Source organism: Mustela erminea, chromosome 12, assembly GCF_009829155.1.
Source record: "Mustela erminea isolate mMusErm1 chromosome 12, mMusErm1.Pri, whole genome shotgun sequence".
Taxonomy (NCBI): domain Eukaryota; kingdom Metazoa; phylum Chordata; class Mammalia; order Carnivora; family Mustelidae; genus Mustela; species Mustela erminea.
Genome location: NC_045625.1, coordinates 77,749,523 through 77,768,570, shown reverse-complemented (window position 1 = coordinate 77,768,570; position 19,048 = coordinate 77,749,523). Strand labels below are relative to the sequence as shown.

The following is a 19,048-nucleotide window of genomic DNA, read 5'->3' as shown; positions in this document are numbered from 1 at the left end:
TCGGCGAGACGGCGGCCACTTCCTCGTCGCGGGGGCGCGCGCTCGGGCGGCTCGGGCGGCGGCGCGGCGGGGCGGGGCATCGCGCGGAGCGGCTCTGCCTGCGTCCGCTCGTCCGACGGCCAAGGGTGGGCGCAGATCCCTGAAGGCGCTCCGCTGCGAACCCGGCAGAAAGAAACTTTGGGGTCCCCGGAGTGCCGGCTGGCGGGGCGTTCGGCCGGCTTCTCGTGCTTGGTCTTGAGGCTCAGCCGCTCCAGGAAGCGCGATGTCGAAGCCGCCACCCAAACCGGTCAAACCAGGTAAGGGAGGCGCTCGCCGGGTCCCCTGGCCGCCGCGGTGCCCTGCGCTTCCTCTGCCGCTTGGCAGGGCGGACCGCGCACGTACCCGGCCTGCAGCCCCGCTCTCGGGAGCCGACCCGCCGGGATGGGTCGCTTTGTTGCGTTCGCTGCAGGGAGGGATCGTTGGGGATAGCAAGAGGATTTCGAGGATTTTTTAAAATTTTATTTTATGTTTGAAGGGGAGTCGCCCTCGATATTGCAATATTGTCATTCGCGGCAACTTTTCTAGTGGGTGGGATGGTTACGTCCCATTGAAGCTTGACTGGAAGACGGGGATATTGATTCCCTTAGGGGGGAAAATTCTATATATGCCTTGAAATGGTCTTTTGACCACTTCCTCTTTTTTTTTTTTCGTGTATGTGCAGTGTCAAGTTAGAGTTCTTGACCGGCCGGAGCGAACGGGAAGTGCGCTGTTTGCAGGGTGGGGTGGGGGAGCGAGTCTCCTTTGGGACTTTGGAGAGGAGCCGCGTACGAAATTGCCCTCGGGATCCTGGGAAAAGCGTTTGGAAAACTCTGTGCGCGAGCCCTCGCGGCGAGAAAAATGTAGGCTGCGGCAGAGTAATCTCGGCTGTTGCTCTTCGGGAGTGTCCCTGTAGCGTGCATTGCAAGTCCTTTGCCTCCGCTTCCCCCAGGGAGTTTGCCCTGCGAAACTGGAGAGGTCGAGGTGACCAGTTCCCTCAAAGCGCTGGTCGTGGCGGGTAGTCTGTGCATTTTTTATTCTATTCTTAGCCTGTTTTCTGTGATAGGGAAACTCGAGAATGTAACAGAGAGTGACGTATTTCAATTCAAGACTGTAACAAACTCGTGCATTCATTTGGTGAGTAATTACGGGAAACGTAGGATGTGGAAGATAAATGGCTTTGATGCACTTTGGGGCGTTTCCTTAGAATCTCCCCTAATTTAAGTATAGCACGAGCTGAAATGTATCCACTTAACATCAAACTTCGAAGTGACCTTGGTTGCAGGCACTACACCTTTCATGATTTTCTAGTTTTCTTTCTTCATCATCACACAGTGGCGGTTTCAAGTCATTTTATATGAAAATTAAGTACATACTCCTATACTTGACAGTCGTTCACTGGGGACTGAAATTTTTTTTGTTGGGCTGGGTGTGAAGGAAGTTGCGGGGACTTTGGCTTTGCGGTGAGCAGAGATGGGGTGTGGCTAGTATTGGGCTCCCTGCTTTTTTATAAGTGGAATCTGATGAGGGGTTTGCTTTTTAAGTGCCTGTGTAGGAGGTGGCAGCTTTCTCAATCTGGATGTAAATCAGGACCTCAAGCACCCAACAAAGCAGAGTTGTTCTTTGCTGGCTAAACAAAGTACTTTATTTTAAAGAATGTCCCGAGAAGTTAGCTGTTCAAGAGGTTTTTCATCTCCAGACTTTAAGTGATGTCAGTGCTGCGGCTGGAGGGGCACTGACTGTGGTGTGCAAGCGTGTCCATGACTTGTGCGTACACTGGTTTGGTTGAAGGATCGGATTGTTACCAGTTAGGGATACACACCCAGGAAACCATCTTCGCGGTTGGACCCCGCTGCTTTCTCCTTCTCTTCAGCAAATCAGAAAGCAGAGGGTTGAAAATGTCTCCTGTTTTAGAGATGGCTTTGACCCCATACCGATTTATAAATGAGATCCAAACTCAAGGTCACCGTAGATATCAGTTTGTTAGTTTACGAATTTACAATGAGAAATATTACTTTCAGCCCGACTGGAAACGTTGGGTGGCCTGGCTTAATTGAAAACAAAACTGTCCTATTACTGGTCTACATTTACTGTGTGCCCGGCACTGATGTAATCACTTTACATATATTAACTCATTTGCTCCTCCTCACCCTGTGAGGTCAGGACCATTATTGTTTCCATTGCACAGGTTGGGAAATTAAGGCATGGCACAGAAAGGTTAAGTCACTTGCCCAGAGTCAGTGGCCCAGTGGGGGAGGAACAGGCAGGATTAGTAAGCACTCAAGTAGTCTGATTTAAGAATCTGCATTCCTGGGGCTCCATGGAGGCTCAGTCGATAAGCATCTGCCTTTGGTTCAGGTGATGATCCCAGTGTCCTAAGATCTAGCTCCACACAGGCACCCGGCTCTGCCAGAAGCCTGCTTCTCCCTCTCCCACTCCCCACGCCTGTGTTCTCTCTCTCTCACTGTCTCTCTGTTAAATAAATAAACAAAATCTTAAAAAAAAAAATCTGCTTTCCTAGTCATAATGCTCTTCTGCCTTATATCACCATTCCTGCGTGAGGTCTTACGTAGTTTTGAACTAGTGAGTGGAAGTGCAAAGGAAAATGCCTCTCGTCCTCAGTCAGATCTTGTGGTCACAGATGCACAGAAAGGGTTGGTAGCTGTGAGGAGAGTAAGCTTGACTTCCTTGTCCTGCAGGCAAGATGCATGGGTGAAAAGTGTCTGAAGCTATTTGGAATTGGGAGTAGATGGTTGTATTAAATTTTTGATTTCCTGGTTTGTTTATACTGAGCCTCATCCCAGATGAGAGTTTAGAGAGAAGGAAAGAAAAAAAGAAAGAAAGGGCCATATAGAGGGAAGAATAAGAGGGAGCCAGAGAAAAGGTTAACTTACAGACATGTGTGTCCTAAGGTCCGCCAAGGTTTCTGAAGAGTAGCTATAGATTTGGCTCTTGGCTTCCTGCATAAAGGTAAAAAAATCAATTATAAGATTCCTACTCTTTGTAACGATAAAATGTGTTACTTTCTCCGAGAAGAGATATGTTGATGGTACTGAGATCCAAAAAGCTTCCCATGCGGCCTCTCAAAGTGTTGGAGCGGACTGCACATCTCTGTTGAGAAACACAAGCAGGGCATCCTGATGGTGGTCCCTCTAGCTTCCTGCAGGGCAAGACCCGGGCAAAACAGCATGGTTCAATTCCATCGGCTGTGCTGAAGAGTAGTGTATCTATTGGGATGATTGGCATATATCCCATAAAGAGACTGTTTTCTCTTGTACCTTCCTAAGGTTATACCAGACTTTGGGTTTGTAGCCACATCCAAAATTCATTTGCTAAACATTTCTTGATGTATGCAGCTAATGTTTTTGGCCTTGTGCTAGACATTGGGGTTCCTGGGAACAATAAAATAAGGTCTCCTCCATGAAAATATTGAGTCTGATGGGGGAGATTTAGGTATCTATAGATAATAACTTAAGTTGACCCCTATCCGTAATTGGATGGCTGATCTTTTACCCGTTTTGTTAGGAAAAAATCTTGTCATTAAAAATAAAAGTAATATTTTTTTCTTCTTTCTTCTTTTCTTCAAACCTTGTAGTACATTTTTAATGGGAAAGTTAGAAAATACATATAGAAAAATGTATGAAAATATAAATATTATCCCTACTTATCTGGTGATAATCACTGCTTTCTATCAGGTGTTATTTTTCTTCATCAAATTTTCATTAAAAAAAGAAAATACAAGCAATTATTTTCAGAATGGAGTCTCAGTTTCAATTTTCAAGTGTTTTACTGTTGATTGGCTTGTTTCCTATAGTGGGTATACTGTTGCCGAAGCTCTGCTTGAAAAATCAATTTCATGTTTTTGACCTTTCCTTGCCTACTGATGTCTTTTTTTTTTTTTTTAAAGATTTTTTTCATTTATTTGAGAGAGAGAGAGAGTGCAAGAGAGCAAGAGTGAGAGAGCATGAGCGGGGAAGAGGGAGAAGTAACCACCCCATCGGGCAGGGAGCCCAATGTGGGGCTCCATCCCAGGACCCTGGACCATGACCCAAGCCTAAGGCAGATGCTTAACCCACTGAGTCAGCCAGGCGCCCCCCCTACTGAGGTCTTTCTGTAGGGTCACTTTTGGCCACTCAAGGTCTGTCATTGAAACTCTCCCCTCTCATTGTTAGATATGCCACCAAGGTGCTCAGCTGCTAAAAAATGTCATGTTTCATGGTCTTCAGTTCATTCTTCATGGGACCCTCCTCCTTCTTCGGGACCAGTGTGGCCTCTCAGGTTTATCCATCAAACTCTTTGGTTCTTGTCGGCTACCCTCCCAAGCCTTGCAGTTCAATTAGGGTGAACCCACAGGGCATGGTAGAGTGTAGATGACACCTTGTGTTCTCACAAAAACTTTTCTTTTTAAAAGACACTTTATTCTGAGACTGTGTCCTATAAAAATGGCCAAAGGATATTGAGTGAGATTTGGACTAGAATCCTCTCGTTCTAAGTCAGTTTGATAACCCTCCACTGTAGTTGGAAGCCAGAGGTCTGACCTTGACCAGTTCTTTCAAATGGCTTATTGATTTTGGTGGTGGAAGTAAAGCAGCATAAATATTTTATGTGTCTTAGGAAAATAAATTCATGGGACTTTGAAGAAGCAAATGCCAGTATTTTGGGTTCTTTTGTATTTACAGTAAAAACATCATAAACTTCAAAGATGTCACCCATATGCTGCTTATATAACATTTTTGAGAGGAAAAAAAGGCTTCTTCTAAAATGATCTGAGCTTTTGTGTATTTTTTTCCGCTCTGAATAAATGAATTAGTCGAAGGCGAGAGTATGGGATTGGCTGGAAATACACATATGGGTAGTGTCCTTCTTAAACTTCATGCTCCATGGATGCCTGGTGGCATCAAAGTTCAGGAAGCATTTTGGAAATTCCAGAATGATGGTGACGATTACAATAGGAATACTTAACATTTATTTGGCCCTGAGTGTCAGGTACTGTGCAAAGTGCTTGATATGCTCCATCTCATTTAATTATTCTAACTTCCCTATGAGGTAGGTCCTAATATCCCCATTTTTATGGGTGAAGTAGGACTTAGTGAGGTTAAGTAAACCACTTAAGGTCTCAGAGCTAGGAAGTGGTTGGTTTGACCTGGGAATGGAACACAGACTTTAAGTGGAAGCTGTGCTTTTTGGGCAGAGAAATCTACGAAGACGCCATTAGTTTGGACCAACTTTTGTTGGGCAGTCACCTTCATTAACTTACGCGATTGTATTATTTGCAATTTTGTTGTTGCTAACTCCCCTCTTTCAGTGCATCTGTATTAGGCTATTAGACTCTTTTTGAGAGTAGAATAACCTTTTGTTTTCTTGTAACTTTGCAGCAACTAAACTTTTTTGTTCATGGCAAATAAATACAAACTCTTGATACATAACAAAGTTTTTGTCTGGAAGAAGGTGGGGTAGGCCAGGGTTGGGTACCTCTTAAAGCTTTACTATAAAGCAGCAAAGGCTGCAGGCAGTATCCATCAGCACTAGTTCTGGAAATAGTGGGGTCCCCTCCCTCTTATGTTTCAACATTCACACAGCTTGACTCCGGTGTGACTAGTGCCATGAACTTTTCTGACATACTTGTGTAAGGGAGGGAAAATAAAACCTTTCTTCTCTACCCTCTTATGTTCTGTTTCTGGGTCCTGCAAATTAAGCTGACACAAAATCAGATTAACAGGAAGAAAAGGCATACAAGTTTAGTTGATATTTTCAGGTTTACCTGCACAGGGGCTGTGCAGAAAAGAGGTGAAAATCCAAAGAAGGGGTAGATTTGGAAGATTATTGGCCATTTTAACAAAGGGTGATACATTGTGGAGAAGTGACGAAAGGAAAGAGGGGTTTTGTTTTCTAGAGGCAGTACATTGTGGGAAGGTAAATATATGGGGAAACTAGTGGAAGCTAAGGGTTATTTTAGTAAGGTTTCTTTATGCAGACACATTTAGATGTCATCTCCATCTGATAGTAAGAGTTGTTCTCTTGTATGGAGCAGAACTCCTTCACAAGGGGAATTTATGCCCTGCTTTTAGGCAAGTGAGGGGAAGGTAGAGAGTTCTTCTGTGTCTGCTTTTTCTCAGTAGAGGTCATTTCGGGTCAGAATAATTCTTACACCTAGTGGCATACTGACGGTGGCATATTGTGATCCGCATTTACTTCATACCTCATGTCCAGTGAAAACCGTTGCCAAAGTAGTACTCAGTTGCTTAGTGCTTAGGGGAAGACAAAATACATGAGAGAAGGAGACTGAGAGAAAGAGAGAGGCAGACGGAGAGCCGGAGAGGGATGCAGAAGCAGCTTTCAGTGGACTGCTGGGAGCTGTCACATCAAGATTTTCTTATCACTTTGGGTTGCCAGGGTGGCTCAGTCAGTTAAGTGTTTACCTTTGGTTCAGGTTTGGGATGGAGCCCCATATCAGACTCCCTGCTTAGCGGAGAGCCTGTTTCTCCCTCTCCCTCTGGTGCTCCCCCTGCTTTGCTTGTGTGCACTTGCTCTCTCTGACAAATAAATAAATAAAATCTTAAAAAAAAAAAAAAAAGATTTTCTATCAATTTGTCAATACTTCAAAAAAGCTGGGCACGTGGGTGCCTTAGTCGGGTAAAAATCAGCCTTTGGCTCAGGTCATGATCCCAGGGTGCTGGGATCGAGCCCCTTGTCAGGCTCCCAGCTCAGTGGGGAGTCTGCTTCTCCCTCCTCCCCTCTGCCTGCTTATGCTCTCTCTCTCTCCCTGGCAAAAATACAGTCTTAAAAAAAAAAAAAATTCAAAAAAGCTTAAAAAAAATACCTTAAAAAAAAAGCCCCCTCCCTCCGAAAAACATACTCAAGTATATTAAAAGGAGTTTGGGGACAACATTGCAGATAACAGGACAGAGAGAGTTCCCCATGTGCTTTTGAACAAGGCTTGACAGTGCATTGCGTCTGTTTAATCAGATCCCCATTGATGCACATCTAGATTGTTTCCCTGTTTAGTTAGTTACAACAGCCTTGTTCCTTACTAGGGTGGGAGTAAATCCCTGAGGGACGGTCCTGGCAGTGGATTGTTGTACCAGAGTGTATGGGCAATGTCGTTTTCTTTCTTTCTTTCTTTTTTTTTTTTTAAGATTTTATTTATTTATTTGACAGACAGGGATCACAAGTAGGCAGAGAGGCAGGCAGAGAGAGAGGGGAAAGCAGGCTCCCTGCTGAGCAGAGAGCCCGATGCGGGGCTCGATCCCAGGACCCTGAGATCATGACCTGAGCCACTGAGCCACCAGGCGCCCCGCAATGTCGTTTTCACAGACGTTTCCAAAATGCTCTCTAAAGAGGGTTTTACCACTAGACCTTCCTACCAAAAACGTGTGAGCATGCCTTAAACAGAAACTTCACGATGCATGGGCTGGGAGATGGGAATCGAGAGGCTGGGCCACAGTCCAAGGCAGAGAGTTCGAGGAAGCTGGGAGGGTGTCATCTAAGCGGGGAAATTTAAGCAGAGTCTGGAATGCTGTGTCGGAGTTCGGTAGGCAGAAGAGGGGAGGCCATCACTGAACTCAGGCAAAACGAGATCACTTGATGTGCTCTTCTCTTCCTTTGATTGACTGCATAGGGCTAGTCTTCTCTCAGAGAAGCCAAGGAGACAAGGTGGACGCATGTGGAAGCTGTGACCTGGAGAAGTTTGTTCCGAATTAAAGAGAAAGCCATTTGCCTTGTGCTAACAGTTTGTGGAAGACCGTACTTTCCATGCAGAAAGCGAGACTTGGGGTGCCGGCCTGTGGGTCCTCTGGGTTCGCATCTGCGTATCCGTCTGTCAGGACGTCAACAAGAGCTGTGGTGTTTGGGGGAAGCCATGTGTTAGGGTCACAGCTCAAAGTCACTTCAGTCACTGGTGGGACTGCTGTGGCCACTTCCTCCTAATGGATTCTCGCTTGTTGTTTCCCACTTTATGTTTGGGCGGCTGTCGAGTTTTCAGAGAGTCACAGGGCAAATTCCTCAGCTTGCTCTTAGGGTCCGAGTTGGGGGGAGAGTTTTGTATTTGCATTTTGGTTAGCGTGGGATTTTAAAACTCATTAGCATCCCTTAGAATTTGATAAACTACTCTGATTTAATATTCTTGGGCCCAAAGAATGCCCTGAACAGGAGTCCTTTCCTAGCCTCTTGCTCCTGATTTCCAGGGAGCCTGAGGTGATCTGAATTTAAATTAAGAAAGGCCTTAGAGACTAGCTGGTTTACTCTCCCGCTGGAGGGTCTGTCTCGGGCCCCTTACAAGGGTCTGGAGGCAGCCTTGAAGTCTTTCTGGCATTCCTGTACTCCAGGGGTTTTGCTTGATTCTGGGAAACTTGTAGATTTCTATCAAGGGAATCCCTCATCAGGGCAGAGAGACTTAAATCAACTCACTTGCATGAGACAAAGAAATGACTTCCTCCTGGAGAGTATTCTGGGGTGGCTCTGTCTTCTAGAAACCTCTTGACCCAATCCATTACGTGCGGGGACCTGCCTCCAAGTCCCAGGTCTCCGAGCGTGCTAGGGGCAGCGGAGCGAAGTCCCTTTTGCCTTTTGCCACAGTTGGCAGGTATCTCAGACTCCAGATTTGGAAGGTTCCAGAAAGTCTTAGATTTCCTTGCTTGAAAATATCAGAATCTGAAGACGTTCTCTAAAATGTTGCTTACGCAGGTTTACAGGATTCTACGGCTGCATTTGGGCCTCTTGTTTTGATGAGTCAGTGTGAGTTTGTCGATAGTAACCCAGAGAACAGAAGGTATTCTTGCTGGTTTTTTTTTTTTTTTTTTTGGGTAAGGAAGCTGGCTGTGGAGCATTGCAACAGAAACCTGTCCCTCCAGAGTTCATCTCTGAATGGTGCGTCAGGTCGACATTGTCCTCAGCCTAATTTTTCTCTTAGGGAATGATAATAATAATAATAATAATGACGAAGATGATGATGACGTTAGGGATTCCTCCGCCCTCAGGTTCTTCATTAGAGTCACCCAAGCAGCTGCCCTCTGGGACCTGGGCCTCTGAGAAGTGGGACTCACGGCTTAGGGTGACCGCCTACTTCGTCTTTCAGGGAGCCTGTCCCCTTGACAGGGCTGCCTCTTGTCCTTGCCCAATGCCTTCCTACTCTCAAGGACCAGTTCTGTACCTAAGTACTGGGGCTCTGAAGGGTGCCCCGCACTTGACCCTGGCTTGGTAGGAGCTCTATTCTCCACAGTGGGCTCCTGCCCATTTCCTGATTTCTGCTCGACACCAGGTCTCTCCCGTGTCTTGACATCTGGCCCAGCACTCTGCGTTGAGCAGCACTGGGAAATCTGCTCCTTAGTCTCTCCTGAGTCCTGGTCATTGGCTGCTTTTTCCCTTCTTGGATACGTGCTCCCTGTCACACGGACCTTTGGCCAACACATCGGTGCCTTTCTGATGTACTGTGACCGAAAGACTAGTATGGGTCTGTGTCTACTGTTTTGTTTGTTTTTTAATTTTATTTATTTGAGAGAGGGAGAGAGAGTGAGAGCATGAGCAGGGAGAGGGGCAGAGGCAGAGGAAGAGAATCTCAAGTAGACTCCACACTGAATGCTGAGCCTGTTCTGGGGCTCCATCTCCCAACCCCAAGATCGTGACCTATGCGATCGTGACCTGAGCCAAAATCAGGAGTCAGATGGTTATCTGCCTGAGCCACCCAGGTGCCCCACCTGCTCTGATTTCACTTAGACTCGAGCAACAAAGGACAGGGGAGTTTGTTTTGTCTGTCGTTTCTGCTTTTTTTCTCAGTTGCCTGGAGGAAGATTACTTTGGGTGGCCTTGCAGAAATGTGTCCCATGAGATTCCAGTTGGGACAATTGCAAAAAAAATATGTGTGTGTGTGTGTGTGTGTGTGTATAATTCATGAACGGCTATTGGGACGTTGAGGACTTTTAATATTTGGAAAACATGTAAAGTTAACTCTAACTCAGTAACATCAAGCCTGTAGATTTGAGCTCTAAGAATATATATATTCTGCTAGTTTTTTTAAATTAAGTCTCTGTAAAATATTGTTCTCCCATCTTTTTCCTGTCCGTTTGGGAGGTGACCGTTTTAAGCCATGGATTCAAGTTCAGAGCTTGCTTGGTAAAAAGTCTCAGGAAGGTTTCAGAGCTTCTCTTAGCCCACCCATCACTTTGTAAGTTATGTAGGGCTCACACAGAAACCAGAAGCCTTTTTTAAAAAAGCAATTGAGAGAGAGAGATTGAGGACGAGTTTACGTGCATGAGTGGGACGGACCGAGGGAAAGGGAGAGACCATCCCAGGCAGCCTCCGTGCTCAGCGTGGAGCCCCAGGTGGGGTTTGATCTCACAACCCAGAGCTGCAACCAAGATTTGGATGCTTAACCAACTGTGCCACCCAGGTGCCACTCTTTTTTCTTTTTTTTTTTTTTTTAAAGGAAGCAACATTTATATACTCATAGGGTTATAATGACAAATTTAAGAATGTAGCATTGTGATGATGGGAATAAATGTGATTGCTATAATTTTAGAACTCAAAAAGAATTCTGTTCATAGAAAAACCAAATGTTCATTTTCCGTCAAATGTCTCAAGACCGTAGGCAAAGAATTGCAATTGGTTAGAACAGATGTTGAGCGAAGACCCTTACTTCTGCAGCTGGGCAGTGGGGACTGAAGGAGAGCAAATTCCCAGTAATTGTTAGGAAAGCAAGTTTACACAGTCGCTGCATATTGGTGGGAAGATACTGTCCCCGAGAGCACAGAGTTTTCCTCTTCTCTCCCTGGGGGCAGAAGTGATTTTCACTGTCATCCCATCCACATTGTATACAGCAAATGTTTCTTCAGGCTCAAGTGTTTGGGAGGGGGCTGAGTTCTTCCTAGACATTTTAGGGAAAATTCCAGTGTCTCAGTCCCCTGCCTTCCCCCCACCGATGACCCCACGTTCAGAGAATGATACATGATCTTCTGGACATCCGTTAATGAAAAAGAGTTAACAACACACGCAAATTCCGGGAGCTCATTGCAGCCCCAGGAACAGGTGTCCAAGGTGCTGTGGGTCTGTCTTAGAGCTGCTGAGGTTAGTTGTTGAATGTGAATATATGACCCTGGGGAGTGCCATCCAGGCTCCTGCCCAGAGGTTAGGGAGATTTTCATAAGAATGGTCCTGTAATTACCCTGTTTTAATTACAACCCCAGAACGCCACAGCTTTTCATTTGTCCTGCCTTGCCGCTCTTCCGCTCTTCCGGGGAAATCCAAGTTCATTCTCTCACATCCTTCTTCCTCCTCCCCAGGCCCAATTCTGGGAAAATACCTGAGCATTTCTTTGGGTCTAACATTCTCCCCTGGCCTTTTCTTGAGTTACTTGGACTCCTTGGGTTTTCCCAGACCTCCAGACCTCTGTCTAGCCCCTCCTTCCCATACATAGTCTGGACTTTGGGGACCCAGGCAAGTTGGGAGGAAGAATGGGTCAATCACCTGGGCCATCGCCCTGCCTGGGCCACACCGTCAGCAAGGTGCCACGTGTGGGGGGCCCTGGGATGGCGGTGGGTGGAGCTTCCACCAGCGTGTCCTGGCCCGCGGGTCCAGGGCCACTAAGTGAGGCTCAGCACTTGCACAGTCCATCAGAATGCAGCCCTCTGGAACACTTAGTGAACCTTGGGAAGGGGCACCCTTGTGTGTCTTGAGAGAGGCTGAAATTAGGGAAATAGTTTCTAAATTAAAGGCTGTTGTCCTAGTAAGTAGCTGATGAAGAAGTAACTATCATAGACCTCTTGTTGGTTTCCTCTGGGCGTCCTCTCTAGACCCACTCCCTAGTTTCAGTTCTGTTGTAATTTGGGATTTTTTTTTTTTTTAAGATTTTATGTATTTATTTGAGAGAGAGAATGAGAGAGCATGAGATGGGGGAGGGTCAGAGGGAGAAGCAGACTCCCTGTGGAGCAGGGAGCCGGATGCGGGACTCGATCCTGGGATTCCAGGATCATGACCTGAACTGAAGGCTGTTGCTTAACCAACTGAGGCACCCAGGTGCCTGGGACATGGGTTCTGGCAGAGTTTCTTGTATGTGCTGCAGAAAATTTGAATCCTTTTGTTTCCTGAATGAGAGGAGCTCAGTTTCAAGGTTATTGCTTATTCATTGCTCTCTACTTAGTTTTTCCTGCTGTGTTTGATAATATTTCTCATTCATCCAGAGTTTGTATTAGTATACGAGAGCCTTTGTATTGAGTAGAAATAGAAAAATGCCCTCAGCTACAGCTCTGTCCCCTGTGTGTCTATCAGGTAAACTTCAAGTAAGCACCTTCTTTAAGCTTGGGTCTATGTCTCTAGAGAGTTTCTCTTTTTTTGTTCTTAGATACAGTGTATTTCTTTGTCCCTATATCCGGTTTTAAAGGGATTCTGTTTTAAATAAAGGAGACATTTTTATCATCCTGTTGTCTTCCTGGCTTGAGTCTTTATTAGAGGGCTAAGACCAAGGCCATTTTTTTTTTTTTAGCAGCTTTTTATTTTCTAAATACAACTGTAATTTTCCAATGAATTGGGCATTCATGAAGTCTGAAGTTTAAGCTTGTCCATTTATTATTTGCTCAAATTAAAAACATTCTCTTGAATTAAAAATAATTTCCAGGGGCGCCTGGGTGGCTCAGTGGGTTAAAGCCTCTGCCTTCAGCTCAGGTCATGATTCCAGGATCCTGGGATCGAGCCCCACATGGGGCTCTCTGCTCAGCAGGGAACCTGCTTTTTCCTCTCTCTCTCTGCCTGCCTCTCTGCCTACTTGTGATCTCTGTCTGTCAAATAAATAAATAAAATCTTTAAAAAAAAATAATTTCCAAGGCCATTTTTAGTATTTTGTATTCAGAGAGTGTTTCATTATTGCCATGAGTACCAGATACCTAAATCTGAATAAATTCGCATTTGGTCTCTGGACAGTGGTTATACACATAAATTAAATGCTCTGGCCTGCTGTTTTTTTTTCAGACTGTGAGTGGTGACCCAGTGGTAGGTCATGAAGTCTATATAGTTTGTCACGACTAGCATTTTTTTTTTTTTTTAAGGATTTATTTATTTTGGAGACAGAGAGAGAGAGCACACAAATGAGCACCGGGGGTAGGGACAGAGGAGAAGAAGAGAACCAAAAGCAGACTCAGCAGAACACAGAGTTCTTCGAGGGGACTCACTCTCACAACCCTGAGATCATGCCCTAGACCTGAGCCAAATCCAAGAGTCACATACTTAATCGACTGAACCATCTAGGCACCCCTGTCAGGACTAGCATCTCAATAAAAAAAAAGAAGGAAAGAGAATAGAGCAAGAATAGAAAATTTCAGAGAGGATCATTCAAAGTAAGGATAAGCATTTTTTTTTTTTAAAAGATCTTATTTATTTATTTGACAGACAGAGATCACAAGTAGGCAGAGAGGCAGGCAGAGAGAGGAAGGGAAGCAGGCTCCCTGCGAAGCAGAGAGCCCAATGCGGGGCTCGATGCCAGGACCCTGAGATCATGACCCGAGCCAAAGGCAGAGGCTTTAACCTCCTGAGCCACCCAGGCGCCCCAGGATAAGCATTTTTTCGTGAAACAGTGTTTCATTGTGTGTGTGTTTCCTAAGCCCTGATGCACAATATGTTTCTTAATGTAGGTCTCAGAAATATCTGAGAAACCTGTGCCCTGCCTGTGCTCATGTCAGCATTTCTCCCACCCAGCCTCAGGCACCCGTTTCCTTCACGCTCGTCCTGATTCCTCCGCGCTGGTCCTGGTCTCCAGGCGTCTGGGCCTGTATTCTGGGTCTGCCCTGCCCCTCTTTCATTGGCAACTCCTCTTATCCTGCCAAAACCAAAGTGGATGCCACCTCTGGTACAGCCTGCACTGACCTACGAGTCTCCCCACGGTCGGCATGATGCACACTTTCCTCCATCTGAATTCTCACCCCTCTAAGCACAGTTGGCAATGTGGTTGCTGGTCTCCCCAGAGGTTTTTTTTGTGTGTGTGTGTGTGTGTGTGTGTGTGGTGAGATCAAGGAGACAAAGAGGACTCACAATAAAAAAATACCCTGCTAGGGCGCCTGAGTGGCTCAGTCGGGTAAGCCTCTCACTGGGTTTTGGCTCAGGTCATGATCTCAGGGTGGTGAGATCAAGCCCTGCATCTCGCCGCTATTCAGCATGGAATCTGTTTGAGTTCTCTCACTGCATCCCCTCCCCATATACACATGCTCTCACAAATAAATAATATCTAAAATATTAAAAAAAAAACAACCCTGTGGATAGAGTACAAATAACATGTAACTTACATTTCAATAGGGCATTAAAAGAAAACATGTTTTCCTAATAATACTTGGAATTCATATTCTTTATGGACAACTGAGAAAATTAAGAAAATAAACATGGCTCATAGTAGTATCACCCAAAGTAATTCTTAGCATTTTGATATTTTCTTCACCTGTGTCTTCCATGCATATCTTTGTTTTGCACAGGTAATCATAAATGTAATAATACTACCAGCCTTTTTTATGTAACACTAAAGCATAATCACATCCCCAAAAAGCTGATTTTTTTTTTTTTGAGAGAGAGAAGGGGTGTGTGGGCTCTGGTGGTAGGGGAGGGGCAGAAGGTGAGAAAGCATCTAAAGCAAACTCCCCAAGAGACCCCCTCCCGAAAAGCCCATTTTTCAAGGTCACAATAAACCTTTTTTAATTACTATTGTTGGACCTCTATTCCAACATATGTACACCTTTACATGTTCTTTCTATAATTCTATATTCATAGGTGTTGAATGTGGGCTGAATGTTTATGTGCCTCCAGAGTTCCTGTGTCAAAGCCCTAACCCCAGTGTGATGGTGTCTGGAGACGGAACTCGAGGAAGCATTAGGTTTAGAGGAGGCCATGAAGGTGGGGCCCACGTGGTGGGGTTAGTGGTTTTGTAAGAGAGACTCTCTCTGCGTGTCCTTGCACACAGGAAGGGCCGTGCGAGCACACGGTGGGCGAGCAGCCATCTGCCTGGCAGGAAGAGGGTTCTCACCAGAAACCAAATTGGGTAATATCTTGATGTTGGACTTCTCAGCCTCCAGAATGGTGAGAAATTAATGTCGTGGTGTTCAGACCACCCAGTCTGTGACATTTTGTTATGGTGGCTTGAGCAGATTAAAGACAGTAGCTGTAGGGTTCAAAAATGACAATTTTAAACTCACATTGAATCCTTGAATTGTCCATAAGAGGTATAAATAATATTACATATCATGCTTTGTTGGCTTAACAAAAGCATGAAGATTTCTTGGCTGGGGTGTTGTAAATGTTAAATTCTCAGACCTAGAGGAATGGGATTTGGGTAAATGCCTGCCTTGATAGTGGGGATAAAGACGCAAGGAATAGCCCCCCCAGATTAGCTAAAGATTTGTAGCAGTTTGTAATAGCTAACACTCGTGGGCACAGAAAGTGCCTCAGGAACGGCACTCAGTGCTTTGTGTACATTGATTTGTCTTGCTGAATCCCAGCATGTGGGCATCGAAAGCTCAGATCTCTGAGCCACATCCAGAGTTCAGAGCATGAGCTCTGAGTCAGACAACCTGGGTTTACACCCATCTCTGCCCCCTTTTTAGCTGTGTAGACCTGGAGTAGCTACTTCACTTCTCTAACCTCAGCTTTCTCATCTGTAAAATGAGCTAATAAATACATAAAGTATTTTCGGCCCAGGATTACTTTGAGGATCAAATGAGTTGTGGCAAGTCAGCACTTTGTATGGTGGCTGGCACATGGTAGGTGTCCCATAAAAATGAGTTTAGATGGGTAATACCATTTTGGATGAAAGATTTTAGTGTCAGAGGATCTTCTGTTTCAGCCTTGAGTGTATAGATGACCAGTCATTTCACATAGGATGGGGCTGAGAACCACACTGCTTGTGGTCTGTGAGAGACCGATTTGAGCCCTTCATGCTGTGATGCTCCTGTGGTCTGACTTGTTACCAACAGGAGAAGGGACCAGAGGAGAGGGGGGCGCAGACTTTCTTCGGTAAAGGTCCAGTTGGGAAATATTCTAGGCTTTGTGAGTCACAGATGGTTTCTGTTGCAACGATTCAACTCTGTCACCGCAGAGCGAGAGCAGCCATAGATGGTGTGCATTTAAATACGGGCTCTGTTCCAATAAAACTTTATTTATGGACACTGCAATTTACATTTCAGATAAATTTCACGTGTCTTGAAATAGTAATATTCTTTGACCCTCCCACTTGCCCCCAACCATTAAAAAATGCAAAACCGTCTTAGTTCCTGGGTCACAGAGTAACCAATTGTTGGCTGTCATGGGTCAGCCCTCTTGCCTTTTGCAAGAAAGTGGCGTGACCAGTGTTGCCTTTTTTAGTTAAATTCCAAGGATTGAAGTAAAGATTTTTCTAACATTCTTTGCCGTGGGTCTCCTCAGAGTGACTTTGGAAGCAGTTTGTCTGGGAGTAAAAGGGACTTCCAGGCCACTGCTCCCTCTCTAATGTTTAGCCAGTCAAGACATACATAGTTGACAATGAGCGCGTCATTTGAAATTTTGCTCTTTGGGACTTTTATATTAGACCACGAGAAGAAATAAAAATAACCAGCAGTTATGGCTCCTGAAGACATAAAAGTCACCACATTTGCTGAAAGGCACTGAAAAAGTATAAGCAAAGGAAAAAATGGATAAGAAAGGCACAGTGTTAATAAACAGAACCCTCTTGTCAGAAAACACACTGGCTACTGTTTTTAACCAGTGTGCCATTCCTGCAGCTGAAATCAAGACACGTTTCAAATTCTTCAGTTTTGTTTTTTTTTTTGTGGTTTTTTTGGAGGGGGGTTGGATGAGGGGAGGCAGCAGGGAAGAGGTGGTATTGGTGTAAGGAGGGATGGAAATACTGTGTTCATAATCTTTTTTATTAGTTATATCCTTTAAGGTATATATGCAAATGGGATTCATTGGATTTGATTTTATTACTCCAAGAATAGAAGTTTGAGGGAAGAGACTTACCCTTTACATTGGAAACTCTTAGGTATTGCTATGCTCACAAGATGGTTGTCTCTGCAAGGCTGATAGCCTCTGGGTTTTATCTTCAAGAGCAGTGTACTTTTGTGGAATGACATGAATAGAGATGTTCACCCAGAAGCCTGTTCTGAGTTAACTACCTCCTTTATGGGTGTTGGAATCCACAAAGCCCAGGGGAGCCCATGTTGGCCCAACAAAGCACACAGCTGTTTCCTCTTACCGCGCAGTCGAAATGATGGCCTTGACTCTTGGATGTTATCACATTCTGTTTTGTTTTTGAGCAGAAAACATCCTGTTTCATCATGCATGTTTAATAGAATCATTTAAATATGTCTAGTAGAAATAGCAATATTTTTATTTGCCCTGAGAATATTCGAAGGGGGTGATGGGTGTTTCATACCGAGGGGGTATAAATCAAGAAGCGACAGTCCTTTCTCTTCGACAAGTACGAGAACTCTATGTGGTAAATTGTACCTTTCTCTTCGACAAACAGGAGAACTCTGTGTATGTGGTAAATTCTTATTTTTCCAGGATGTTCCTTGTTCAAAGAATTCTCTTCCTCTCCTTTCCTTCTTTCTTTTTTAAGATGTTATTTATTTATTTGACAGACAGAGATCACAAGTAGAGGCAGGCAGAGAGAGAGAGAGAGGAGGAAGCAGGCTCCCTGCTGAACACACACACACACACACAGGACCGTGAAGTTCACCTTAGCCTCAAATTTCTTCGTAAATCTGCCAGTCAGCTTCAGCTAACTGGTCAAATGGTGGAAAGCCTCACTTCAGGGTTGGTTCTGGTACACCTAGACTTGAACTTGAACAAGGATTGTAGACTGCACAGATAACTCTCCTTTCTAACCATGTAAGTAAGGCAAATGGGGCATGCCATTTGGATTTGTTACCGTAATATTTGCTTTGAAAAGCAGGTAGATACTCTAAATGTAACTGTGGCGGTATCCCATTTTATACTCTGTGTATGGAAATTCAGTCAACTGAGAGTACCAATGTCTAATTTTTATTGGGGAGTAAATATTGCAAACATTGACGATGGTGAGGCACTCAATTCTATGTGTCTGAAAATGATGCTATAAATATTAAAAAGTACAGGTATAGAGTGAGAATTAGCCTTAAGAGAGGACAGTTGCTAATAATTTGGGGGAAACCGTTGTCTCCTTTGTGGGATAGGCTTCAGTAAAATTGCATCATCAGCATTAAGCAAGTCTTCAGGCCCAGAAGGTGAAGAGGAGGGACGTCTTGACCTCGCTCTGTTTCTGTCAGGGAGGAAGGAAGGCTTGGCAACTCTCTGGCAGAATCCTTCCAGGCAACAGCTAGGCTGGCACCCGAAGATCTTGCTTTTACACAGACCTAATTTTTAAAACACTTATTCAGTTTTGCAGAAGTCTCATCAGGCCACAGTTGGTCATGCTGAGGAATTACGGCTCCTGCCCTTTTATGTCAAACGTTTAAAATGGGTCTGCCAGAATTTTTAATAATAAAACTGTGATCGTAATGAATTTTTTCAGCAACATTTCAGAATTCTTCTTGTTTCCCAGCAGTCCCTTCTGTAAAGCAGTCTCTGGCTTTGGCAAATACTGATTTTCTTATTTTGGCCATTTGGCAGTATGCCAAAAGGTGTATTTGGTAAAATTGCTAGAATAAACATGAATCTCTCCATCCATCTGTCCAGTCCCCCACGAAAGAATCTCACAAAACCATAATTGTTTCTGTCATGTGCACTGTGCCATGGTCATTTCTGTTCTATTTAATATTTTTGAAAGCCACTAAATCAGTTTCTTGATGTGCAGTTAAAAAAACGTTGAGACTTCCTGGCCTCGGTGGCGGGAGGGCGGTGACACCATCCTGGAGGGATCATTTTTGTATGTAGCATCTTATCCACAAAGGATGAGACGAGGGTTTCCTCGTTAAGTTCCTTTCCCAGAAATGTAATTTAAGGTGTCAAAGGCATGTGAGGACTTCCAAACGAATGAATGTCAGAGCCAAAGAATTTTCTCCAGTGGTCGCACCAGTTTAGACACCCACGCAGACAGTATGTCTGAGACTTCCGG

General features: G+C 44.7%; 1 protein-coding gene across 3 annotated transcripts in view; it reads left to right on the top strand.

The window, feature by feature from the left end:
* Positions 1-68: 68 nt before the first annotated feature.
* OSTF1 (osteoclast stimulating factor 1) overlaps positions 69-19,048 on the top strand; it is a 52,391-nt gene continuing 33,411 nt past the window's right edge. Inside the window, exon 1 of one of the 3 annotated variants that reach the window (XM_032306847.1) lies at positions 69-296. In XM_032306847.1, coding sequence (XP_032162738.1) covers positions 263-296 — 34 coding nt within the window. In that variant the 5' untranslated portion in view covers positions 69-262. The remainder of the gene's footprint in view (positions 297-19,048) is intronic. The other 2 variants (XM_032306849.1, XM_032306848.1) reach the window with 2 other exon arrangements.